This window comes from Psammomys obesus, unplaced genomic scaffold, assembly GCF_907164565.1.
Source record: "Psammomys obesus unplaced genomic scaffold, mPsaObe1.curated_primary_1811, whole genome shotgun sequence".
NCBI classification, from domain to species: Eukaryota; Metazoa; Chordata; class Mammalia; order Rodentia; family Muridae; genus Psammomys; species Psammomys obesus.
The window spans coordinates 11,395,884-11,423,760 of NW_026596040.1; the positions used below are offsets into that span (position 1 = coordinate 11,395,884).

The 27,877-nt window shown below is 34.1% G+C and overlaps 1 protein-coding gene across 1 annotated transcript in view; it reads left to right on the forward strand.

Moving 5' to 3' along the window:
* Positions 1–27,877, forward strand: part of Dmxl1 (Dmx like 1) — a 142,597-nt gene that overhangs the window by 73,183 nt on the left and 41,537 nt on the right. Inside the window, exons 18-28 of the mRNA XM_055622471.1 lie at positions 335–504; positions 1,120–1,217; positions 2,191–2,356; positions 2,969–3,230; positions 4,839–5,914; positions 6,663–6,854; positions 12,105–12,181; positions 15,944–16,071; positions 16,619–16,867; positions 17,245–17,358; positions 25,838–25,995. Of these exons, the coding sequence (XP_055478446.1) occupies positions 335–504; positions 1,120–1,217; positions 2,191–2,356; positions 2,969–3,230; positions 4,839–5,914; positions 6,663–6,854; positions 12,105–12,181; positions 15,944–16,071; positions 16,619–16,867; positions 17,245–17,358; positions 25,838–25,995 (2,690 nt within the window). The remainder of the gene's footprint in view (positions 1–334; positions 505–1,119; positions 1,218–2,190; positions 2,357–2,968; positions 3,231–4,838; positions 5,915–6,662; positions 6,855–12,104; positions 12,182–15,943; positions 16,072–16,618; positions 16,868–17,244; positions 17,359–25,837; positions 25,996–27,877) is intronic.

Below are 27,877 nucleotides of genomic sequence, written 5' to 3' on the forward strand. Positions count from 1 at the left end.
GCGCCAGATTGATTTCCAAAGTGGTTGTACAAGTTTGCATTCCCACCAGCAGTAGAGGAGGGTTCCCCTTTCTCCACATCCTCTCCAGCATGTGTTGTCACTTGAGTTTTTAATCTTAGCTATTCTGATGGGTGTGAGGTAAAAATCTCAGGGTCATTTTGATTTGCATTTCCCTGATGCATTTACATATTAACTGAGATTATTTGGAGCTAATTTATGTAAATAATTAAAAACCTAAAATAATTTGTATATTTATTGCACAAATACACACATTTCTGATAATCATTAAATAATATTTGCATTGCTTATAAATATCTTTTTGACATCTCTTCAGGCCTCTCTACTGGGCATTTTGCTTGGGCTTTTCACTCGGTAGCAGAGGAAGAACTGCTAAATATGTTGCCAGCCATGCAGAAAGATGATCCGACTTGGTCTGAACTGAGAGCAATGGGTGTGGGGTGGTGGGTTCGCAATGCTCGCATCTTGCGCAAATGCATAGAAAAAGTAAGTGTTTATTTGGGTGTAACTATAAAAAAAATATATTTTGAATATTTGTTTAATGACATCTTGCCTTGTCTGATATTTTATCCATTTTGTGATAGAAACAGCATCATAATTTGTGTGTGGTAATGAGTCTTGGACCAAGAGCTTTATGAATTCTAGGCAGACGTTATATACCAGTAAGCAGAGTCTGTAGCTCAGCCTTCTTTTGACTTAATGGTCTCAGTACATTGCCTTATGTTGGCTTTGAATGTGCAGTTCTGTCTAAAACTCTTGAGCTGTTGTGATTCTAAGCCTCTGCTGCTAGGCCTAGCAACCTCAACCTCTAGTTAGCACTTCTGTTTACTAGTATATTTCTAAATTTCTGAAATATTTGTTGGGATAAATACAACTTTAGGAGGGTTTCTAATGAAGGCTGTTATAGTTCTGTCACCTCTTCTGTGTATAATCTGCTTACTAGTTATAAGTGCTTACTAGTTATGCATATATACATTTATTTATGTGCTTATTTAAATTTGAATGTAGAAATAGCCTGTACTGATCTTGTATGTAAGAGAAATTATTTGTTCACTCACAAGCTACTTCGTAAAAGATTTGACTACTGTTTTCCAATTGTAGGTAGCCAAAGCAGCCTTTCATAGAAATAATGATCCTTTAGATGCTGCAATTTTTTACCTTGCAATGAAAAAAAAGGCTGTGATTTGGGGATTATATAGGTAAGTAAAAGACAGCTTCAAAGCTAAAAGTCACTTTTCATTTAGATTGAATGCAGAAAGTATGTCCTTACTGAGTATGTTCTTAGTTTTTTGTGTTTAAGGAGATTCTTGATAGGGAAGAAGATTGCATATGTTCCACAGTGGAAGAAACCAGATCACTGCAGTTTGTTTTAGCATTTATCAGTATAAAAACACATTCTCCCCTCCCCTAATTGATTATTCTAAGAACATTTTCCTCATCACCAAAAAGCAGGGAGGAAGAAAGTGGAGTAGATAAAAAACTTTTCAAGGTGAACTTGCATCAGCATCAGGGAACATGATAAGAAACAGTAGAATCTAGGATAAGCATCTGTACTCTGATATTGAAGGACGTGGACCAGGATGTTCCAGAAACTGCTATTCTTCTGGGTACTGTTCTCTTTCATCTCACTTATCAACAGCATGTGGCCTCCATGATTACCAGTGTTTGTTTGGTATTCTGTTTCAGAATGGCAACCTTTGGAAAATTTTTTGATATTTAATATATGAGTTTTCTAAGACTATTGTATTTCAGGTTTATTTTCTGTCATTTCTAAATAGGTAGAACAAAATTATTGATGAGATTTCAAATGATAATATGTAAATTATCTTCATATAAGATTAGTAAAATTCTGCACAAATTTAGTTTTTTTCTGAGTGCTGCTAATGCAGTTCTTTGCAATTTGAAAGAGAATTTTTAAATAACTTCTGAGGTTTATGTATAAAAATAAATACTTACCTAATCTTCTCCTACTAGTAAAAAATGCAGATGTTTAGTAATTTGTAAAATGATAAATGTTTTGTTTTTATTGTTAGAACTTTTATTGTAACTGGGTCTTGCTCTGTAGTGCATACTGCCTTCGAATTTGCTATCTTTCTCCTTCAAAGTCCTAACTATAAAATGCTGATTTCAGAGTTGTATTTTAAATTTTTCACAATTTTTATTCCTTTATAGATCTCAAAAAGACACCAAAATGACACAGTTTTTTGGGCACAATTTTGAGGAAGAAAGGTGGCGTAAAGCAGCTTTGAAAAATGCCTTTTCTTTATTAGGCAAGCAAAGGTTTGAACATTCTGCAGCATTTTTTCTTCTGGGTGGTTGCCTCAGAGATGCAATTGAGGTAATAGTTGAACTTTCCTTTCAGTTAGTGTTGTCATTTCTTTAAGCAATTCATCTACATTTGAAATTTTTATTTTTAATTTTAACTCTAGTAGACATAATACGGCTGAGTACCTAAAGTAACTGCTGATATTTCATTGTAGCTTTTTTGTTTCTACCATTTAACTGGAGTGATATTTTTTGAACTGGGATAGAACAGGTTTTGCAAAATGAATATTTTATATTACTACACATTTGAAGACTATCTGGCTCTTTTATTTGATGGACTTGAGGAAAAATAGCTTTTTAATTAGAAAACGCTAGTCTGATCAGGTGAATTGAAAAGAATTGAGGTATAAGAAGAATAAAATAAAATTGTAGGTTTAATCGGCACTGGATAGGATTATCCATTATCCATATCATCAGGTCAAGTTATTTTTTAAATACTTGCTTAATAATAACAAATAATTTTGTAGATGTTATCAATGTTAATGTTAATTTACTAAAGTAGGCAATATACATGTGATTATTGCATTTTTGCTTGATAAATTTAAAAATAAATAAATATACATTATAGGAAGTAAGTTGGGTTTCTCTTAAAAACTGACTTTATTTATAAACAATATTTTTTAAGGTATGTCTCGAGAAACTGAATGACATTCAGTTGGCTCTTGTAATAGCAAGACTTTTTGAATCTGAATTTGATAAATCTGAAACATACAAATCTATTTTACGCAAAAAAGTTTTGGGAATTGGTTCTCAAGCCAATGAGCTCAGTTCATCAAACATAAATGCACATCATGACCCCTTTCTTCGGAGTATGGCACATTGGATTTTAGAAGATTATACTGCTGCTCTGGAAACATTAATAAAGCAACCAGCTACAGAGGATGAAGGTAAGCTATTCCTCCAGTATTTTAATAAGAATGTTGTTGCTGTTTTCTTAGGATGTAGTCCACTGTCTGGTCTAATATAATACAAATTACTAAATTTTTTGATCTTTCTCACTAAATGGTGTTTTGTGTCAGAAATAAAAACCATTTAAAACAAAGAACAACAATATTACCAACAGTTAATTTTAAATACTTCAGAGAAATGGTAATATAAAGTCAATTTTTAATATTAGGTTGAGTTATTACAGTTGGTAATCAGTTTTATAATTCTTACAAGAAAAACATATTCAGTGTATGGGTTGTGATTAAAGAACCGTAAACCAATCAAATCCTTGACTGTTGAGTGCATAGGAACAGAGTATAGAGATTATTTAAAATATACCCTTTAGAATCTTACTTCTTTTTTTTCTTTTGTAATACAGTCTTATAGTGCTCCATTAAAGTGAAGTTCCTTCTGTGAATTAATATAAAAATGGTGGGGTTTCCTTTTTCATTGTTATTTTCAGAGGCAGGATTGAACTCTATGTGGTAGCTGGTTTAGCTCAGCTTACTATTTCGAATAGTAAGTAGTGTGGCTCCTAGTTTATACCGTTTGATGTGGCAATATATATGTAATTAGGAAGTATGCTTCTTTCCAAACTCCAAACTCAGAAGAAAGCTATGAGACTCAAATTTTCAAATCTTTTAGCCATATGAAGGTAAAGATTTTCAAACTGGCTTCTTCACAATGGAGGGAAAGCATTACTTTATTAAACTTACATGTCTTTTTAAAATAATTGTGAATATACACTATGTGTGTGATAACGCAAGATCGCATGCTTCTAAAAGATTTAAATCAGTTCTTCTGAAAGACAAGTGATAATAGTTGCTTAGATGATAGTAGCAGTATGATACTACAATCAGGGAGAAGTATTTGGATATAGGATAATCTTAGTTCTGATTACACAGAACTAAATTTGATATGGAATATAAAGGAATTAGAAATTAAGGATACTCCTGGGTTTTTAGCTGGTGTAATAGTGAATGATATGATAGAGTGTTGATTAGATCAGGAAGCCTTCTGAATTAGATGATCTTTGGGCAAAGGACTAGTTGAAATAGCAGGTCAACCAAAAGATAAAGGGTGATGTGTACCACGAGCACATGAAATAAAAAGTACAAAGGGCAAAAATGTTTCTAGTAAGTAGAAATGTGGAATTTGGAAAGAGGAAATAGAGGTATACAAATTAACAGCATATAAATGGTATTTAAAATCATGGGACTCTTTCAAGTTCAACTCGGGGTATGGATAGAACATAGCATTTTGGGTCAGAAAAGAAAGGACTAGACAAGCTGATTCAAGAGGTTTCTCCATGGAAGATAGAAAAGAGGTAAGGATTCTGTCTGAAGACTTTGTTTCAGTTGGAAAGTAGTATGGCCTTTGATTACCTGTGGTATTAAAACATATTTGTGAAATGTGTTCTTGTCTGTTTAGTGATATGGATTATTTTGGTCTATTATAATTCGTCCAAAGACCTGGTCAAGTTTCATCAGAGAAAAGGGGATTCATAATTACAAGGTTTTAGTTCATATATTGAGCTTCTCCTGATTCATAAATGAATTTACTTTCAGATCAAGTCATGATGTCAGCCTGTAATCCTGTAGTTTTTAATTTCTACAATTACCTAAGAACACATCCTCTTTTGCTAAGACGTCATTTTGGATCATCTGATACATTTTCAACTCACATGGCTTTAACAGGGAAAAGTGGACTGGCAGGAACAATTAATCTAAGTGAAAGAAGATTATTTTTTAGTACTGCTAGTGCTCATCTAAAAGCTGGCTGCCCAATGTTGGCTTTAGAAGTACTGTCAAAGATGCCCAAGGTCATCAAGAAAACAAAACTATTTTGTAGACCTTCTGATTTTTTTACTAGTAAAGATTCTTCTCCACTAAAGTCAGATGCAAAAGAAGATAAGTCATCTGCTATCGACTGGTCACAGTCCTTTATAAATGGTTTTGAATCTTCTTCAGAGGGCTCCTCGGAGAGGCAGTCAAACTCCACCTTTTCTTTTGATTGGAGCCAGCCGAGTATGGTATTTCAGGATGATTCTTTGGAGTTGAAATGGGATAGCGATAACGATGAAGAAAATGAAGATCCCCCTATTTCAATGAAAGACATAAAACCTTTGCAGAAAAAAACAGATAAAATAGACGAATTAAGCAGTTACACAGACTCTGTAAGCACACTAGATGAAAGTGACATTTTACATCCATCAGAAGATATAATTGCTGTTCAACTAAAATTTAGAGCGTGTTTAAAGATTCTCACAGTAGAACTTCGTACTTTATCTACTGGCTATGAAATAGATGGTGGGAAATTGCGTTACCAACTTTACCACTGGCTTGAAAAAGAGGTAATAGCTCTTCAGAGGACTTGTGACTTTTGCTCAGATGCAGAACAACTGCAGTCCACATCTAGCCAAAGTATAGATGAATCTGGATTAAGTGAGGATGCTGATGATTTGTATCGCCAGACAAAAGTGAAGCAACTGAGAGAAAGTTTCCAAGAAAAAAGACAGTGGCTCTTGAAGTATCAGTCACTCTTAAGAATGTTTCTTAGTTACTGCGTACTTCATGGCTCTCATGGTGGGGGTCTTGCATCTGTGAGAATGGAATTAATTTTACTTTTACAAGAATCCCAGCAGGTATGTAACATTTTGCTTTGTTTTGAAGGAAGGTGTGATCCTGTAACTTTAGCTAGTCTGTAGCTCCCTCTGTAGACTAGACTAATCCTCACAGAGATCCTCCTGCCTCTGCTTCCCATGTGCTGGCATTAAAGGCATGTATCTTTATTATATCAGTGCTATCACACTGGCAGGTATATAACTTTCACCAGTCAAATATAGAATATGTGGAGGAAAGGAAAAGAAAGGAAGTAATGTAATCTATAATGATTATATTTTAATGCATTTAATACATTACTTTATAATATTAAAATTTAAAAGCCTTATATAACGAAAAAGATAATATGTGTCTGAAATAGTTTTCGGTATTGTGTTTTTGGTTTTAAATATTAAAACTTGATTTTCTTTTTTTTACATTTACTATAAGGAATTAATCTTTGTATGTAGTCGTATTAAGAATTGTTAGAGCTATGTACGTTACAATTGCAGAATAGATCTCGTCAGGTGTTATGACATGATAATTGGTATGAATACAGTCTTACAAATGCCTTCTGAGGTAATGAGCTATACCTTATTGAGGAGTATTAAGAGTATTATCATTCTAGATACAGTTGTAGAAACGTATTTCAGATCATAACAATTTAAAGTATATGTATTTTGAGTGCTTTTAATTTTTAATTTTGAAGGTTTCTGAAAGATCTTCTGAATTACTTAAGGAGTCAATTAAAAATAAAAATAGTTGCTTAATTTCTCTCTCTCTCTTTTTAAGGAAACAGCAGAACCAATATTTCCTAACCCTTTGTCAGAACAAACTTCAGTGCCTCTTCTCTTTGCTTGTACAGCCAGTGCCAAAACAGTAGTTGCCAACCCATTGTTACATCTTAGTAATCTAACACATGATATTCTACATGCCATAATAAATTTTGATTCACCACCTCATCCTGATAGCCAAAGCAATAAAGTAAGTATGCTTCATCTCAGGCTTTGTTTTTATCAACATATATTATTTAGATAAAATGATGGGTTTATGTTAACATTTTCACATATGTATCATATTTTCACATATGTTTGATTGGATTTCCCACATGTACCCTCTGTTAGATTCCTTCTCGCTAATGCCTCATTTCCCCAAATAGACATCCTTTCACTCAAGTACTTGATTTTCTGAATCTGTTATATTTTGATTCTTATGAGTATTTTCATTTTGTTTTTAAGCTTTTAATTTACCTACACAGAATGGTAAAATGAAAATATAAATGTTAAGCCTTTCTTACTAAACAAATTAAAACACCAGACTAAACATAGTATTTATTGTATTAACAATTGTGGTTTACGGAATTCTGGCTATAGGCCAGACTTACTGTTTTAGCTACATCTTGTAGGATACTTGATTTTTCTTTTTTTTTTTTCAATTCAGCGTATCATAGACACCTGGGCAGCAGAGATGATGTAGTGGTTAAAGGCACTTATTACCAGACCTGAAAACCTTCATTGGATGCTTTGCATCCACATGGTAGAAGAAGAGAACAGATTACAGCAAGTTGTCTACTGGCTTTTATATCCACATTATGATCCAATAAATAAGTAAACATAAATAAATGCAACTAAAGATCACACATACATATAAAATGAAAACAGGCGTATGAGTAGACACATCAGTGATCCTTAAGCTTTTTATTGCATCAAAAATATGGTAATGTATATGGGTGCGCACACGCCACGTACACGGAGAGGTCAGAAGACATCTGCAGGAATCAGACAGTTCTCTTCTACCATGTTCTGGAGATCTAACTCATGATGAACCTGATGAAGGTTTGTTGACAGGTGCAGACCTAAGGAGCCATCTTGCTGGCCATTCTTAAGTTTATAAAGGGTAGAACTGCTTTCAGAGGAATAGATACTATATTTTTTAACGGACAGAATTATAATATTTTGGTGTAAGAGCTCTCACAGGTTAAGTAAAGTATTCCCTAGTTAATGTTAAACTACACATTTTAAAAGCAACATGAGGTATCTTGTCTCCTGTCTTGTCTCAGGCTGACAGAATCATCTGCTAAAAGTTTGAATTCCTCAGTTCATTCTGAATTTATTGAATATCTGTGAGATCGGCTCAGGAATAAGTTTGTTTCTAAGAAGTTTGCAGCTTCTTTAAAATACCCTAATTATAGTACAGATAATTTAATTGATCCTACCATCTTTTTCATCTCACTGTCCTTTATATCCTGTTCATACTATAGTTCATCTTACCTTTCTTGAGATCCCATTAGTGACTCAGTTTGACTGATGGTTTTGGTATAGACCTTGGAATTTTTTTTTCCGTCATAGTCTAAAGATTCCTGTTACCTCCCAAGTTATGATACCATGCCAGTTTAATTTTCTGACCCCCTGATAGCAGAGTCTTCTTCCTCAATTTTGCCCTTTTCTATATGCTTAATTCTTAGAATTTGTTTGTTTTTTCCCACTTTTCCTGTATTACTCTATAGTACAAATCCCTATAGTATTACTATTTAGTTTGAAAATTAATTTCCTGAAAACTATGCTCATTCCTGCATACTGCATTCCTGTGTAATTCTATTGCTTTATTATACTTATATATACATATATTTTGTATATTTGTATATGTGTGTGTGGTGCACACATGAAAGCTAAAACTCACATATGTCCATAAGAGGACAATTTTTGGAAATCACTTCCCTTCTTGTAATGTGGGTTCCAGGGATCAAACTCAAGCTTGTTGTCAAGTACTTACCTGGTGCACCATCTTGCTGGCTATCAGCATTCTTTACAGGACTCCATGATGTATCACATTAGCTTTTCTTCTTACGTAGCTTTTGCTGCTTAAGAGCTATTCTCAAATTGACTGGCTTTAATTTTATTCTGTCAGTTGATTTGGGTTTTTTTTTTGTTTTTTTTTCTTTTTTTTTAATTTTTTTATTAATTACACTTTATTCATTTTGTATCCCCCCATAAGCCCCTCCCTCTTCCCCTGCCGATCCCACCCTCCCTCCCCTTTCTACATACATGCCACTCCCCAAGTCCACTGATAGGGGAGGTTCTCCTCTTCTTTCTGATCTTAGTCTATCAGTTCTCATCAAAAGTGGCTGCATTGTCCTCTACTGTGGCCTGGTAAGGCTGCTCCCCCCTCAGGGGGAGGTGATCAAAGAGCAGGCCAATCAGATTATGTCAGAGGCAGTCCCTCTTCCCATTACTATGTAACCCACTTGGACACTGAACTGCCATGGGCTACACCTGTGCAGGGGTTCCAGGTCATCTCCACGAATAGTCCTCGGTTGGAGTATGAGTCTCTGGGAAGTTCCCTGTGTTCAAATTATCTTGTTCTGTTGCTCTCCTTGTGGAGTTCCCGTCCCCTCCAGCTCTTACTATTTCCCACTTCTTACATAAAATTTCATTCACTCTGCCCATCAGTTGGCCATCAGGCTCAGCATCTGCTTTGACAGTCTATACTGCAGAAGCTTTCAGAGGCCCTCTGTGGCAGATTTCAAGGTTGTTTCCTGTTTTCTTCTGGCTTTCAGAGGCCCTCTGTAGCAGGTTCCAAGGTTGTTTCCTATTTTCTTTTTCTTCTGACGTCCATCCTCTTTGCCTTTCAGGATGGGGATTGAACATTTTAGTTAGGGTCCTCTCTTTTGCTTAGTTTGTTTAGATGTACAGATTTTAGTGGGTTTATTCTATGTTGTATGTTTATATGAGTGAGTATATACCATGCGTGTCTTTTTGCTTCTGGGACAACTCACTCAGGATGATCCTTTCCAGGTCCCACCATTTACCTGCAAATTTCATGATTTCCTTATTTTTCATTGCTGAGTAATACTCCATTGTATAGATGTACCACAGTTTCTGCATCCATTCTTCAGTTGAGGGGCATCTGGGTTGTTTCCAGCTTCTGGCTATTACAAATAAAGCTGCTCCAAACATGGTTGAGCAAATGTCCTTTTTGTGTACTTGCGCCTCTTTTGGGTATATGCCTAGGAGTGGTATGGCTGGATCTTGAGGAAGCGCTATTCCTAGTTGTCTGAGAAAGCGCCAGATTGATTTCCAGAGTGGTTGTACCAGTTTACATTCCCACCAGCAGTGGAGAAGGGTTCCCCTTTCTCCACAACCTCTCCAGCATGTGTTGTCCATTGAGTTTTTCATCTTGGCCATTCTGATGGGTGTAAGGTGAAATCTCAGGGTTGTTTTGATTTGCATTTCCCTAATGGCTAATGAGGTTGAGCATTTCTTTAAGTGCTTCTCTGCCATTCGATATTCCTCTACAGAGAATTCTCTCTTTAGCTCTGTTCCCCATTTTTTAAGTGGATTACTTGGTTTATTGCTTTTCAGCTTGTTTATTTCTTATTTGAGCCAACTTGACTGGTATCTGAACTCATTCATTTATTCTTGATCTCCTGGTGGGTCACTACATTTTGGGTGATGTAGGGCAGCCTCACTTGTTTTCTCGTGATTAACAGATTGGAGTATGTCTCATCTCATCCTCCAACAGGCAAGCCAAGTGTGTTAAACTGGTCTCTTCAGAGAAGTAGGACCGATAGGATGAATGAAGAGTGAGATGGAACAGGAATGAAGGAAGAGGGGAGGAATTTTGTTCATAAATAATTGATGTATGTTACTGTCTTAGTTACTGTTCTATTGCTGTGAAGAAACATTCTGACCAAGGCAACTTATAAAAGAAAAGCATTATATTGGGTGCTTGCTTAACATTTCAAAGGGCTAAGCCATGATCTTGTGGCAAGAAGAATGGTGGCAGGCAAACACTGTGCTGGATCAGTAGCAAAGCACTTATATCCTGATCCATAGGCAGGAGGCAGAGAGACAGAGACTGAGAGACTGATTTAGCATGGGCCTTTGAAACTTCAAAGTTCACCTCAGTGACAGGCCTCCTCCAACAAGGTCATATGTCCTAACCCTTACACAGTCCACCAGCTGGGCAACAAACAGGAGTCATGCTCATGTAAACAATGCGGTGACTGTGAAGCCTAAGTTGCTCAAGGATCTGTACATGGTAAGCTGGTGGATAGAAGAACTGACTTTATAGCTCCAGTCCAGGGTCAAAGCTTGGGAATTAAGTTTTAGTTTAAAAGTAAATGGCTTGACATCTCTGAAGAGTTACTTTCTAAAGAATGGGAAGGGAGAGTGGTGACAAAAAAAGTATTTTTACACTCTCTTCCAGTTGATTGGAAAATGAGAGGTCAATCTGTTTTAATCAGACTACTGATTTCAGATATTTTTGTCTCCTGGAAATACCCTCAGAGACTCACTCAGAGTAATGTTTATCCACGTGTTTATATACCTCATAGCCTACTAACATTTTGTCTCTGTTTTTCATACAAAAATTGCAGGGCTTTAAGAGCAACTCTTTAAGAGCAAGAGTAGATTTTTTCAGGCCTTTTGAGTTGTAGGTCAAGGTTCATACATTCTTTCTCCTCTGTTCATTGGTCAGAGAAGTCACAAGGCCAGTGAATAGAGAAATAGATGCTAACTCTCTATTGTAGAGAAAGTACAAGTTATTGTTACTTGCATTTTTGCCATCTTCAGTATATATATTTTAACCATAGGTGTTATTGACAATAGAATCCAAAAAACAAATTAGACTTTTGTCTAACAGTACCCATTTATATCTCCATGAAAGACTAATGCTTCATAATCAGATAATCTTTTATGTGCTAATCTGCTTTCTTCTGCCTTAATCTTCAATCTTGTTTTTATTATAGCTCCTGCCATCTCAAGTTAGAATTCTTTCTTCTTAAAACAAATGTTTGATTTTTAACTGTCTTTCTTAGTTTTCTTTTTTCTAAATTTTCCCTCTCTGATAACTGTAATACATGCTAGCATTTCCTTCGGTGACCTGTATATAAGTGAACTATCATTTATTAGTATTGCTTATTTATACTTTGCTTAAAAAAAAAAACAAAAAAACAGATTCAGTTTTGAAGGACATACGTATATTGTTCTTGATATGTTATTCTCCACTTTGCTCTGGAAAGAGAGAATTGGTTGTGTGTTTTGTAATTTTTACCAAAGAACTGTATTTTTTCTTTAACATTTCTATAGAATGACTTCTATAAGTAGAAACTGTTCTTATGGAGGAAAAAAGAAGATAGCTTACAGAGGCAAAAGAATTTTCATTTCATTTCTGGAAACATTATAACTTTTTTTTTTTAAATTAAAGTAATTGTATTTGTTTTTCCCCCCCCAGGTACATGTAATGCATACTTTAGCAGCCTCACTTTCTGCTTGTATTTATCAGTGCCTTTGTGGTAGTCATAACTACAGGTAAATACCTTCTTGTGAAATTGAAGATCACTTTCAGTAAACAGTGAGGTTTTCTATTTATACATTATTAATTCAAAACTGTACAATTAAACTGCTTTCAGTAAATGCAAAAAACATAATGCTTGAAATGTTGAATACATTTTTTGTCTTTGAAAGTTCATCCTGTACCTTTATGATGAAGAAATAGGAAACCAATCCTTATTATTGTAATTTAATTAGCTGCATATACTTGATCACCGCTATCATGCTAGATATTATGATAGATTTTGAGACTTTTTAAATGAGTAGCATACTCTTTTCTTAAGATTATCATTAAAAACATACACGAATTGATGATAAATAATATAGTATCATACTTGAATGGTAAGTTCTATAATTTTTATATAACAAAAAGTCTGAGGCACATAGACAAAGGAGTGACTGACATGGAATTGAGAAAATTTTCACAGATTTTTTTTTATATAGGACTTTTCTCTTCATACTAGCTTCAGTATAACGTGTTAAAAGCCTAAAAAATGGCATTCTGGTGTATAGTCTAGTTTTAGTTTTTCAAAATACTCTAACATTATTGTCTAAATATTATGACTTCTATTTTGTACAGCTACTAGAACTTGTGCGTCCATCTTTTTTTTTTTTTTCAAACTTCATGCATTCTTTTATCTTTTGGTTTTATCTCAGTAAATCTTAGTGTTATTTTTTAGATATTGGTGTATATGTCTGTAATATTTTCTCTCTAGTTGTTTATATTTTAGAAATTCTTTTTTGTCTCCTTTTCTTTTTTTATTTATTGAAAATAGATTCTTTTTCACATGATATATCGTGATAACGGTTTTCCTTCCGTCCTTTCAGATCAACTCTCTTTTTGTCTTTCATTAGAAAAAAACAGGCTTCTAAAACATATGAAAATAAAATACAAGAAACACTTTTTTATTTTTAAGGTTGCAAAATCAGTTTTTAAATATATACATATTGATTATACATATCTATGCAGTACAATGTTTGGTATGTTTAATATCGCAGTGCATACAATGTGTAGTAATCAAAACTGGGCAATGTGTTATTTACCATCTTGGTGATAAGATTCAAAACCTTGTCATAAGTATTTTAAAATAGCACAGTCTGAACAGTAGCCACCATGCTGTGCTACAGAACTTTAGAAATGATTCCTTCTATCTCACTGAAATTCTGGACTTGTTACACAGCCTCTGTGTTTTATCTTTGTTTTGTTAGTTTCTGGTCACCACTGTTTCACTCAACTGCTTCCATGACATAACTGTTATAGAATCCATGCTTGAGAAAAATGGTAGTATTTTTTCCCCTGTGCCTGACTTATTTCCGTTAATAGGATATCCTCAGGATTCATCCATTTTGCCACAAAGGAAGAATTAATGAGTGTATCTTTTAATTTTCAATTCAAGTTAGTAAAAACCAAGGCCACTGATTACTCTTGCCAGGGGTGTTCTGTAAACCCAGGGTCAGTCAGTGATGGAAATGGAAGATTAACAATGTAGGGAGTCTGTTTTGTTTTGATTATTTACTATTTCCAGTTAGTAGTACTTCCTGGGAGTACGTTTGTACCTGTTAAGACTAGAGTGGCCTTTTATTTCTAATACCTTCTATTCCCATAGTTAATAAATCAAGAGTTTTGAATAATTGAGCAGGGAATATCTAACACCAATCATGCATCTATAACATAAAACCTACACCAAAAGTTCAGGGGAAATCATGCAAGAGAGGCCAGAGAGAGTGTAAGAGCTAGAGAACCCAGATTCCTGCTGCAAGATAGTGACTTCTAGACATTACAAGCAATATGGTTGCCTAAACAGCCTAGACAGGGAAATTTCTCAATGCCCCACCTCTAGATGAAGAGCTAAAAAATAGTGGCTTCTAAGATAGGGAGAATCAATTTTCTCCAGGGACAAACCTCTTGATAGGTTTCTAGTCGCAACTGATCAGCCCTGACCACATGAACATAGGAGCATCACTAAGGTATCACTACTAGAATTCAATAGTTCTATCTACACACACATATACACACACAAATAAATATGTATAGCAATAATATGTCATGAATGTGAGAGAGTAGGAGGGACCGTAGAAGCAATGGAGTGAGAAGATGTGATGTAAATAGTATTTATAAATGAAGTTCTCAAAAAAACTATTTAAAAAATAAAAAGGGCGTAGTTGTGGAGAACTTTAAAATTACAGATTAGTACATAAGGTTTACCCATTCTTTATCTGCACAAGAAGATAGATACATACCCAGTCTGGTAGTGTAGTGAGTTCATACCTGAGTTGCCTTAGCTTTTCCTACCTATTTGTATAGACTTTTTCTCAATTGTCAGGGAGTTCTCAACTGGTTTCTGACTTTCTTGCAGAAGGAATCAATACATTGATAGATATTTTTGGTACATCCATGGGTGGAGGGAAAATTAGGAGATTCCTAGTCCACTATGCATGTCATGTTCCTCTCTATCTCTTAATCATTTCTCCTGTTTTTATACTTTATTTTTATGTTTTAACTTTAGAAAACTTTAAGTATAACATTCTTTTTAAATATTCTAAGTTTACTTCTGTATATGGAGATGTTTTGATGAGTTTGTTATCTCTTATATGGTATCAGCTACCATTGCTATTGGCTTTTGGTTGTGTCAGTTGATCTTATCTCTATTGTCCATGGGCAGCTCCACTTACCAACCCAGTTATGTATTTCCAAGGTAGCCTCAATTTTATTTTTGATCCTGAGTTCATTTATGTAATTGAATATTGGCTTGATTTCATCAGCATGTTTTTGTCTTGTTATAAATCTTTTTACAGGCTTAGGGAGTTTTTGTTATGATTCTATGATCTTAAATCTGGAAAATGAAGCCCAAGAATATTTACAAATATCTCAAAATGTCAAAGCACAACAGTTTTAAGGCACTAAGTGTAAATATCATGTTCATTTACTGAATATACAGCATAGGAATGTCCCAAGTACTACTTCCAATCATTTTTATAGGTATTTTCTGCTGCTAGGTATCAAAATGTTAGAATAGTTTATGCGAAGCTAGTATTTATTTACTTTATATTTTATGAAATTATCAAAAGTTCTTAAATATGTGATAATGGTTATCTTCTTTGCCTTCAGAGTATGGTATGTATAATTTCAACAAGAACATTATGATAAAAATTGCTAAGATTCCATCCCTCCCCCCATATTATAACTTATGGGGATGGAAGCTGTTTTCTCTATTATGTGTTAAGTGCCTGGTTCAGAGATAGGTAGAGGGCGGGCTAGCTATTACAATGAAATGGAGCCTAGATTCCCTTCATTTTCCATCAGATAACTTTGTTTTAAAGTTATACGTTATAAGCATGCTTTTTGTGGCCCAAAATAACGTGTGTCTGTCTGTCTTTTCTTTACTTCCTTCCTTCCTTTCTTCTTTCCTTTTTTCTTCCTTCCTTTCTTCCCTCCCTTCCTTCCTTCCTTTCTTTTTTCTTTCTTTCTTTTCTTTTCTTTTAACCTATTCTTACCCTATATTTCATTAAATAAATATAAACTAGGCACTTGTCAAATTTGTTTTAGCTTAGAAGATGTCTATATTTACACTTAGAGGATACTATATTAATATGTTATAGCACTGTACAACATAAACTTTAGACATAATAACAGTATAATTCATGAACAATTTCTGTTTAAGGTATCTTAGAAACTGTATCTAAGAATGGAAATATTACATATGAAATTCATCTAGGATTAAATATTGTTTTCTTTCTTAGTTCATTTCAAACAAATCAGTTTACTGGAATGGTGTATCAGACAGTACTTCTTGCCCATCGACATTCTTTGAGAACAGGAAGTTTAGATGAATCAGTAACTCCCACCACATCACCAGCTCAATGGCCAGGTATAAATAACTTACATATATAAGAATTTTTTTTTTTTAGCTTTTTTGAAAATGTTAAATGATAAAAAGCAGAGTTGGCCTAATTTTACCAGTTGATGATCATTGTTAAACATTGCTAGAGTTGATACCATTACAAATACAATGTAAGTTCTTCAGGAACATTTTTGTTACAGAAAACTCTTGTTATGAAGTACCATTAGCAAATAAACAATTAAGTATTTCATTGCCTTGATCACTGTGTTAAAGTAGCTCATTTTGTTAAATTGTTTCCTAAATAATTTAAAATATTTTACAAAATATTTATGTCACTAAAATTTTATCTATGAAATTTGACATTTTCAGTTTATCGAAATTGAACAAATTGTTCAGCAATTGCAATTTTAGCATCATAATCTACTGGTTATGAATCCAGGGGAAAAATATTTAATGCTGGTTGAGTAAGTTTTTTTAAAAACCTAAAAAGTTGAAATGTCTGCTTAATGTTTAACTTTAAAAGTTTTTTGTTTTGTTTTGTTTTTGTTAATGACAGCTGTTTTTCTTGTCCTAGGAGTAAGTTGTCTAATTCAGCTTTTGAATTCTTCCGGTGAAGAAGCCCAGTCAGGACTTACAGTCTTGCTCTGTGAAATTCTCACAGCAGTGTACCTTAGTCTTTTCATTCATGGGCTGGCAACACACTCTAGTAATGAACTGTTTCGGATTGTAGCCCACCCCCTCAATGAAAAAATGTGGTCTGCAGTATTTGGTGGAGGAGCGCATGTTCCCAGCAGAGTACAGACCAACTCAAAAGCTTTATCTGGTAAGTTTTTATTGTCTCTCCCTTTTTCCTCCCTCTCATCCTTCCTCTCTCCTCTTCCTCTTGTTTTTTTTTTTTTTAAGCTGAAGCTTTATTCATCTGGATGATAACTTTGTTAAATGTAATTATATTTTAATTTTATTTAAGAAAGTTTTTGTTATGTGATTTGTTATTACAAATAGTATTGTGATTTTAAAAAATGAAGTGTTAAAGCTTCTCTTGAAGTTTTCAATCTTTAAGATACTCCTGTACTGATGATTAGCCTATGCAGTGTAATTATAATGTATCTTATAATAAAATCTTCATTTTCTTTGAAATACGCTGTAACTTTGTTTTTTGTTCTATACCAAACACATATTTTTTTCTTCTTTCTTTGGCAGGAAGGCACTTTGCTATGCCTAGCCCCCACCAGGTAGTGGTATTCTCCATGGAATGTGTGGGCTTTTCCAAAGCTCTTTCAGCCATCAGTTCTCATAGCCCTCCCACTCTTGCAGGCAAGATTTTAGCTTTAGAAATAGGATTTTAGAGTTTAGCTTGCTTTGTGTTGTTGAGAATGGTTGCATACAGTGGGATAGTTTATTTTGTTTGGCATTTAAAGAAAATTGACAGATTTAATCAAGCCATATTTTTGATTTAAAACAATGATTAGCATTTTAGAAAACTGTTTCTGCTATTCCATTCTAGTTTCAAATACTTGGTTTTGGATAGTTTCTGTCCCTTAAATTTTAACATTTCTGAGTGTACAAAAACAACAAGGAATGCTGGTGCTGATCATAGGAAATCACAGTATGGCTTGAAATAACTGGGAAAGCATTTCCCATGAGGCTGCTCTATGATTCGCATATTATGACTGGCTATTAGAGTTTTTGGATTTCTAAGTGTTTTTAATACTATGAATAGTAAATATTTTAATTATATCCTTTCACTACATGTTCTATATTTAAATAAAATTACAACAACCCCCGTTTTCCACTTGAAAATAATTTTCGTAATGTTTTTTAAACCTGTTTGTGATTATTAACCGATGTGATAGTATTGGTTTTTCAATTTTAAGGATTATCTTGAGTAGATTTAGGACTTAATTTATAATACTGGAAAACTTATTACTATACCAACATTAAATTTCTAAAAAATTATTAAAATATATGTAAATTTAAATCTTTAAATACAAGTTTGGAAACTATTTTAAATGCTTTTTAAAAGAAACCCTTGTGCATACGTTTAAAAGTAAAGTCCAACAATATATCTGAATTTAAAACCACTTCTTCCCTACCACCTGTAAGCATCATGGACCTGTATCTGTACATATCTGTAAAGTTTGGATATTTCTGATTTGGAAATGAAGGACTTGACAGGAAAATAAAATTTGATTTGATGTATCATTTAAATAAAATCATGGTGGAGCTAGGGAGATGGCAGTTAAGAGCACTTGTTCTTGCAGAAGACCCACATGAGTACCAGCACTCACATGGCAGTTCATAGCTGTCTGTAAGTCCAGTTCCAGAGTAGCCAACACCCACTTCTGATTTTCACAGGTCTAGGTATGTACATGATGCACAGACATACATGTAAGCAAAAAGATGTACATGCAAGTGAAACATTCACACACATAAAATAAATAGGAAAAAGTTTTAAAAACATTACTGTTAAAGTCTATACGCTGATAAGTAAGTATTTTTAGATTTTAAATATTCTTTTGTAATTAGAGGAAAGAACAGTAGTTATCTTGTTGAAATTACTCAGTCATTATTAGCAGGAGTGACATAATAAGCTAAGATTCCATATGATTATACAATAAAAGTCTTCCTGGTAGCTTAGCTTTTACATTATCCTCATATTGAAACTGTTCATTTTTCTGTCACTCTGTTACTTTTTAATCCATGTTTCTTCCCTTTTTCAACACGGGATTGAGGATACAAGTTCAAAACAGTCAGGGGTTAAGTTCCTTATATTTAATGTGTACCATTAAGCAAATTCAGTTCATGATATAGAACAGATGTCAGCCAGCTTTGTTAGCCCAGAGATCTTTTGGTATCTCACAACTGCTCAGTCTTTTTTTGTAGCACAAAAGTAGCAATAAATAAAAATTAAATAAGCACACCTGTATTTCAGTAAAATGCGGATATATAAAGAACTTGAAGTTCTGGTTGATTCTTACTTGAACACTAAAATTTGTTGCTTGAGGGCAAAAAATATCTTTCTGTAGTTGTAAATAAGAATCTTCATAAGAATTTTCTCAGATAATCAAAAATAATCAAATACCCAAAAATTATCCTTTTGGATTGAGGACAAAATATTTAAAATTCAGTTACTTTGTGATAGGGTTAGGTGTAAACACATCCAATTTATGTTATGTTACTCTTTGAGAATGCAGAAACTATTCTGGATATAGTCATACCAAGTGAACTTACAGGATCTATATTACATGTTTTATCAGCTGATGAAGACAAAGGCTTTTGGTTCCAAACTAATTTAGTTTGAAAATGAACAGGGAGGAAAAGAAAGGGAAATAAAGGGAGAAGAATGAGAGACTAAAGGTGGAAATGGAAGCAGTAGATAATGGAGTAGTACAGGTCAGAAACAGCCAGTCCTATGAAGCCCATTCTCTGAAAAGCCAGGAGAAAATTCTCAGGACCAAAAAACAACCAGGATAAAACAACGGAATGGTGACTGATACTGTGAAATAAAACTCTGAAATCTGGGTTTTAAACACATTGTATCTTTAAAGTACACAAATGCAGCACAGCAATCTGAGGAATTTTAGGTGTCTTGTCTATAAGCAGTACTCTGTGTTTGGGTTGCTGCAAAATGCAATCACAGTGTTTCAAGAGCTTAATTGTGTTAAATAATATTCAGTATATTTGTTGACCAAAGGGATTATCTTCATTCTTTTCCTGTTGCCATGATAAAGTACTCTGGCAGAAGCAACTTAAGGAAGTATTTTTTTTAGCTTACAGTGCAAGGTAGAGTTGTCCTGACATAAAGTTAAGCAAGGAGGGACTTGGAGTAGGCTGGTTATATCATTTCTGTACTTAGGAAGTGAAGAGCAGTGAGTATCTACTCTTTTTCTCTACTTACACAATCCAGGACCCAATCAGAAATGGCACAATTCATAATAGCATCTCAGTCAATACAAGGTAATCCTTGCAGCCATTTTCCAGAGGGCCATCTCCTAGGTGATTCTAGATGCTGTCAAGTTGACAACATTAACTGTCACGGGACAAAATACTGTAGTTCAGAAAGTTTATGTAAATTAAATCAGCATTAAAATATGTGCTTTTTAAATTTAGCCAAATGAAAACTGAGAAGTCCACAGTGTTTTGTTTTCCTAACTAATCAATATCTAAGTACTGTGTATTAAAAATGAAATAATTGTAGCAGGGCATGGTGGCATACACCTTTAATCCCAACACTCAGGGAGCCAGAGGCAGGGCAGATTGCTTTGAGTTTGAGGCTAGCCTAGGTTACACAGGGAAACCCTGTCTCGAGGGGAAAAATGAAATACTTATTTGGAACTCCCTAAGTACATATTCTCTAAAAATTGTTTTCAAATTTTGTGCTAGGAGGAGTGTTTGAAATTTGGTAATCGTTTTTCTTATAAACTTTGGTATAAATTTCTCAATTTTAAGTGTTTTGAAATAATGGTCTCATCAACTAAATTATAGTATTTTCTACATGTCTCACATACTTTGTTTTAATTCTTTTATGACTGTTAGTTTGCTTTTTGTTGGTGTGATAAAACCCTTTCACCAAGAGAAACTTGGGGCAGAATGGATTATTTAGTACTTCATATCAGTCCTAGAGAAGTTGGCAGGAGCCATACAGGAACAATGCTTCTGGCTGCTCCCTGGCTCATACTCAGCTAGCTTTCTTATGTCTCCTCCATGGCTACCTGGCTAGGAATGACAGCTTGGGATTTAAATCAAAATTTTAATAATATACATAACTTACCAATAATATACATAACTTAATGAAATTTGTGAATTCTGAATCACATGTTAACGAAAATTTTAATTTTTATAATTAAGTTGTAATTGTGTACATTCATGGTATTTTTAAGTTATTTTGTGATAGCTAATTAATTATTAATGTGGAAAATACCAAGAGCAAATTTTTTTTAATTTTTTTTCTGAAAACAGTTAGAAATCCATACTTTTGCTTCTTGTATTGTAATGCAGGACAATATTTTAATTTATAGAATTTTGCAACTTGTAAGAAAATGTATCATAAAACGTGAATTTTGGCTTCTTGTAGTAAGTTTACAGAAAATTTTAACTCCTAATTGAAAAATGAAATATAAAATGAATATTTTATTTGTGTTAATTATGTAATGTCTTTTTACTGTGAAACGCTAATTAAATATATTTTGAAGACATTTAAAACTATCTCTGATCTCTTATTATTTGAGCTAAATATAGATCAGAAAATCCAAATCATTTGAAAGCTACGTGTTTTATTAGTGACAATAACATTTCTTAAAGAGGCAAACACATTTAAGATACGTGTGATAAAACACAGTTGAGCATGGCAGGCAAGTACTCATCATCGCTGTTTGATTGTTAAGAGCGTCTAAAAGATGAATGACCAAACATGAACACAATTTACAAATGTATTCATGTTTGTTAGTCTTAGGTTTTAGTGAGGGCCATGTCATATCAAGTTGCCCTTTATGTTTTAATAACACTATTGTGAGAATGGAAGATATAAGAAGCCATTGAGGAAGGCTTGAAAGTAATGTAAATATATAGTTTTACAGATAATTAATTTTTATTTCACTGTTAAGGCTGTTATTTTTTATTTGTATAAGGCTCAACGCTATAAAAAAGCAACATACCATATGTCTGACTTAGACACCCTCATTTAGTGGGTAATGATATTTAATTAGGTTATTAAAACTAACCATATTGTCTTTCTGTAGACTTTTCTGATGCTTCTAACAACAAAAGTGGATTGACTATTATTTCCAAACTGCGGCATTTGTAATAATTTAGAATTGCTATTCCAGCACAGTGATCACAGATCTTTTGATTATATAACATTGTTGACAGAACAGGCTTGAGTCATCAGTGTTAGACCTGTGTGCTCATGTGCATATAGCACTGAAGCTTGTTTTCTTTCTCCTCCAGTCATTTTCCCTCTTCTCTCTCCTCTTTCTTTTCCTCTCTTCTTACCCCTTGGCTTGTTTTTGTTTTCTCCTCTGTTCCTTTCCCCATCTTTGCCCTACTTTTTCTTCTCTCCAGCTTTCCCCTTTTCTTTCTGCTCTTCCCTTACATCTTACCAAAAAAGTTCAAATAGCAACTTTGATGTTTTCTTGCTATCTTCCAGTGAATCATTTTGTACATCAGCTATCATAGAATTTCCTTGGCTATAGGATTTGAAGAAAAATTACTTCCTTTTCAAATACTTATAAATGTATTTTTTTCCTTTTTATTTTATTTGGATTTCCTCAGTGTGTCTTCATGTCTGCCTTTTCTTTCCTTTTTTGAAGTTATGTTTTTATTTATTACCATTTATTCACATTGTATCCCAGCTATAGACCCCTCCCAATTCCTCTCTCCCTTTCTCCTCCTATGCTCCTCCCCCAGTCCACTGATAGGGGAGGTCCTCCTCCCCTTCCATCTGACCCTAGCCAGTCAGGCCTCATCAGGACTGGCTGCATTGTCATACTCTGTGGCCTGGTAAGACTGCACCCCCCCTCAAGGGGAAGAGAGATGGCTAAGCCATTAAAGGCTAGGCTCACAACCAAAAATGTATTTATTTTTAAGCAAGCTTTCACTTTATATCCCTGGCTGGCCTTGGACTCACTTTGTAGATCATGCTGGCCTTAAACGCAGGGATCTGGCTGCCTCTGCCTCTGAAGTTTTGAAATTAAAGCTGAATGTCACCATGCCCAGCTTGTAATTTCATTTTTATGAATATTTATAGAACAGGTACAGAGTATTATATGAGGTCATAATTTTAGGAGGAATCTGAGAGTCAAACATTATTATAGCTGCATGTCAGTTTTTGAAATTATTAATCTTATTCATTTAAGAACAGCTTTCATTTAATTCATTGCTTCTTTAATATTTTCCTTTTTGGACTCTTTGAAGCTTATGTATAGACTACACATAGGTTTATATCATAAGTACTCTTCGTTATACACATACTTCTAAGACAAAATGCACTTAGCCTTAATTGTATTGCAAAAACAAGAAATGGATTTGAGAGTAATTTATTAACGATTAATGTCTTTTATCTTTCTCATATCTGTATTTTCTTCAACACAACTAGTTTTAGTCATTAGTTAAGCAATTTTCTCTTTATCCTCTGCACTTTGTTACTAAGTTTTAGAGTCCTTCACTATGAATTTTATGTACTCTGGCATTCTCTGTAGGAGCCCCAAAGATAAGTTGGCTTTCCTTTGTAAAGGAGGAAATAGATCTGCTGAGTGTGTTAAAATCACAAAGAAATAATCATTAAATCTGGTTACAAAATATAAGTTTTGTCATAACTGCTTTTAAATAGTATATTGGGGCTAGAGTGATGACTCAGTAAAGTGCCTGCTATGCATGCGTGAACACCGAGTTCAGACTCTCAGACCCACATAAAAGCCAGGTATATTGGCTTTTACAAGGCCTAATCCCAGTACTGGGGAAGGGGAGGCTAAGACAGTAATTCTAGGCCAGTGGCAGATAACAAGGTTGGAGGCATCATTGAGAAATGACACTTGAGGCTGTGCTCTGGCTTCCATATGTGTGTGCACCAAGGTGATACATACCAGTGCATGCACACCCACCACACACATCCATACTCAAAAAAAGAAAAATGGTAAATTTTATGCAAACTTCTTAGCTTTTTCTGTATTATTGTTGTTGTTATTATAAGGTTACCTAAGGCCATTTTCATGCATGTATATAATGTACTTAGAGCATATTAAACCCCACTCATACACATTATCTTTCCCTTCTTACTTCTTTCCCTTAATTTGTTTGTTTTATCATAATATATTTATGGTAACATCCAGCAATATAGAAAACTTTCTTATAGAAAGCAGTTTTCTTTCTTATTGCTCCAGTTTCCCATCCCCATGACCTCTTACACATTTATACATTACTGTTTGATTCTTTTGGGAATAACTTACATTTTATAGTATAGAATGTGCCAAGGGTCAGATCAGGATTCTCAAGGAATGAAGGGGATATTTGTCTGTGAAATCTGTTTTGCATGGAAACCAATTAGGGAGTCAAAGGAAGTTATGTTTTTATTTAAAAAATCATATGATCTCATGATTTTTTACCTAGCCTTTTCTCTATATATGCCTTTATTTTTATTAGCCATATTTTATCCCCTCCATTCCTCATAGCTAAATCATAAGGTCTACATCCAATTTCTATTCTGTTTTAGTATTAGAATGTGTGTTAATGTGTGCAACATGTATATTAAAACTTGATTGTTGATATTAATAAAAGCAAAAGTTTATACAGATTTAAATGTGCAAATTTAATCATTTAATGATGAAGTAACAGTAGAACCACTATTATTTATCTTAGAATATTAATATGTCATTCTTTTTTTTTCTAAAGTCAAATAATTACTACATTAAACTCAGGTTATTATTGCTTAATATAGTGCATGTGCATGTTGTATGCTTAAAGTTGAATAAATACAAATGATAAAATTATAGTTATGGCACAAAAATACTTACATCACTTTGGAGGTAAGTAAATTTCATTGGAACCATTGGAGAAAAATATTGTACCTTAATTTGAATTGTTTGCCTATTAGGTCATGCTTATGTTTACAAGATCCTTGTTTGTCTATGATTTAGTATTGACTTGGCATTTCTATAGCCTGTGAATATGTAGCTCAGTGAAGCAATAATTAATTGCATGGCATGTGCAGGGCCCTGGCTTTGATCACTGGCACCATACAAATCACTTTTAGAAACTCTCACATAATTTTTGCTTTTCAGATACTATTGTCTTTAGTTTTCTAGGACAAATACTGAGAGAATACTCTCTAGAGTTTTTTTTTTTTTTAGTTTGATATTGTATTTATTAATTTTTTTGTTTCTAAATTATTATTTATTACAATATATTCAATTTGTATCCCAGGTGTGACCTGCTTCCTCCTCTCCTTCCAATCCCACCCTCCCCTCTCTATATAGAGTTTTTAGAAAGTAAAACAAAAGTATCATTTTCTCTTTTGTGTAATTTTAATGAGTATAAATTACAGCTCTCACCCATTTTTCAAGTTTTTATAAATATAATTTAATTATGGAAGTCAAAATATTAAAATATTTTCTGGTAAATATTTTAAATGTATAATGAGACCACTTTCTTAATGAACAGTCTGAAGTGTGGCGTTATTTTGAATTCGTATTGTGTCTTTTTTTTTCTGGGATAGGGTTTCTCTGTGTAACATCCTGGCTATCCTGGACTGGATTTGTAGATCAGGCTGGCCTCAAACTCAGAAAGATCCTCCTGCCTCTGCCTCCCTGTGTGCTGGGATTACAGATGTGAGCCACCACGCCTAGTTGTCATGTTTTTTTTAAAGGGCTTATTGGGGTACTCACTGGTAGAATCTGTGCTTATATTCTTAAGTTCCTGGGTTCAATCCCCAGCAAACCCCTCCCTCCTAAAAGTCACAACATAGAAGGATTTGGGAAATTTCTGTTACAATTCTAACTAAATTGTAGACAGATATTTATTTATTTACTTACTTACTTTATTTATTATCTGTAGGCAGATAATGCATCTGTTATATGCTACGTACAACAGATAATGAGCGTTCAGATAATGGACAAGTTAGGGTAAAAGTACAGCTATCTAGCGTGATTTTTCCTCCTTCTCCTGCCTGCTTTTTCAGCTGCTCTTTACTTTCAAAATCATATTTTAGTTTTTATGTGCTTTCAGTAGCTATTGTTATGTTTTATGTGAAGGTGGTGATTGGATATAGTACCTTAATAATTTATTTTCTTCATTTCTTTAGTTGAAGGAGAAAAACAAGACAAACATTTTAGTCCATCAAAAGTATCTTGCAGAGAATCTTCCGCTGTAACTTCTTCCTCTGTAAATCAGGAATCACTGACAGTTAAAGAGAAGTTCATCCCACCTGAACTAAGTATCTGGGACTACTTCATAGCCAAGGTAATAAAATATTACTACACAGAATAGTATTAAAATAGTCTAATGGAAACAAGTAGGTTTAAATGATTAGCTCTTGGTACTTCTAAATACTCTACTCTGGTTTTAATTTTTTTTTTTTTTTTTTGAGCATGGCAATAAGCCTTTATTGAAGTAAATGTATTTTTCAATTTTTATGTGTTTATTCACTTTACATCCCCATTGTAGTCCTCCCAGTCTCACCCCCTCCCTTTTTTCTCATACTCCCTCCCTTACTCCACAGTGAAGGTGCGCCCCTCTAACCCACCCACCCCAGCATATCAAGTCTTATCAGAACTAAGCACATCCTCTTCCCCTGCGGCCTGTAGGGCCAGTGCTGCCAGGGAAAAGTGCTCAAAAGCAGGTAACGGTCCATGTCCAAGACAGTCCTCACTTCCCTTATTAGGGAACCCACATGAAGAGCAAGCTGTTCATTGGCTACATCTGTGATGGGGGCTTAGGTCCAGTCCATGCTTGGTCCTTGGCCGATACTTCAGTCTCCACAATGCCCCCACCCCCAAGACCCTGGTTAGTTGGCTCTGTTGGTCTTCTTGTGGAGTTCCTGTCTCTTCTGTGTGCTTCTATCCTCTCCTCAACTCTTCCACTAGGCGCCTGTCTATAAGCATAGCAGAGTATCATTTATAGTGTCGGGTTGGTTATCTCTCGTAGGGTGGGTCTCAGGCATTGGTTAAACATTCCCTCAATCGCTGCTTTATTTTTGTGCCTGCACATTATGTAGACAGAGTAAATTTTGGTTTGAAGTTTTTGTGAGTGGGTTGGTGTTTCTCTTCCTCAACCAAGATATTCAGCACTATAAAAAAGAAACTGACCTATTTTCGTCATATATTTAACCAGCTTTTAAGGAAATGAATAGTGGCCTAGAGTCAAGACCCAGGAGTCAAGATTCTCTGGTCATCTACTATCTATATTTAGTTCCTGGATTTTTTCTTTTTCTTTTCATTTTTTTTCCCTTCAGTCTTGGCAGTCAAACTTAGAACCTTATACAAGCCTGTACCACTAAGCTAAATCCATAGTTTCTCATTCATTTTTAAATCTAAGGCCTCTCTCAGTTGTTTTGACAGGTACAAATTCTATTTTCCAGTGTTTAATTAAATAATATTATTCTTTCAAGCTGAATTTATTACACTATATTACAGATTAGTAATTGCATAAAACACAAGCTTCCCTACTAGTTCTTCATTGCACACATCACTGTTTGATAAGGGGTGCATGCTTTGGTAAACGACAGATACTTCATTTTTTTTCAAAGCCCATCAATCATTGACCATTTAGTGCCTGTTACTCATCTGACACACGAATAACACAGTATGTAGTTATTTCGATTTCTTGTCTCCCATAAGATATTCTACAGTCAGAAGAGGGAATTCAACAAAGATGAAAGACATAAAAGCACAATCCTAAAACGTAGTTGCTAGTTGTGAATAATAATATTGGTGATACTTAAAATGTTATGGATATGTAAATAGAAATTTCTTGGAGGTAAACATAGTATAAATACAGATGGTGGTTTTGAAGAAAGGATGAAAGTATTCCAGATATCAAAAACTTTACATTAAAGATGCAGCATTCAAAGTGCAAAAGAGTAAAAATTAACAAGTTTGTCAATTTGCCAATACACACAAAAAGTACATATTCCATGTCATAATTTACATAGTCATAATGCAAGTACTTTTTGAACTGCAACTAGTAAGTTTAAATGAACAAAAAACTTTAATCACAATGTCTTAATATTTTAATTATACTAAGTCAGTTTTCGTTTTACTGCTCTCTATGTTTCTTTATATAGACGGCTAAAAATAAGGTGGTTTTCGTTTTTTCTTTTTTGACAAATGTTCTTTAATATAAC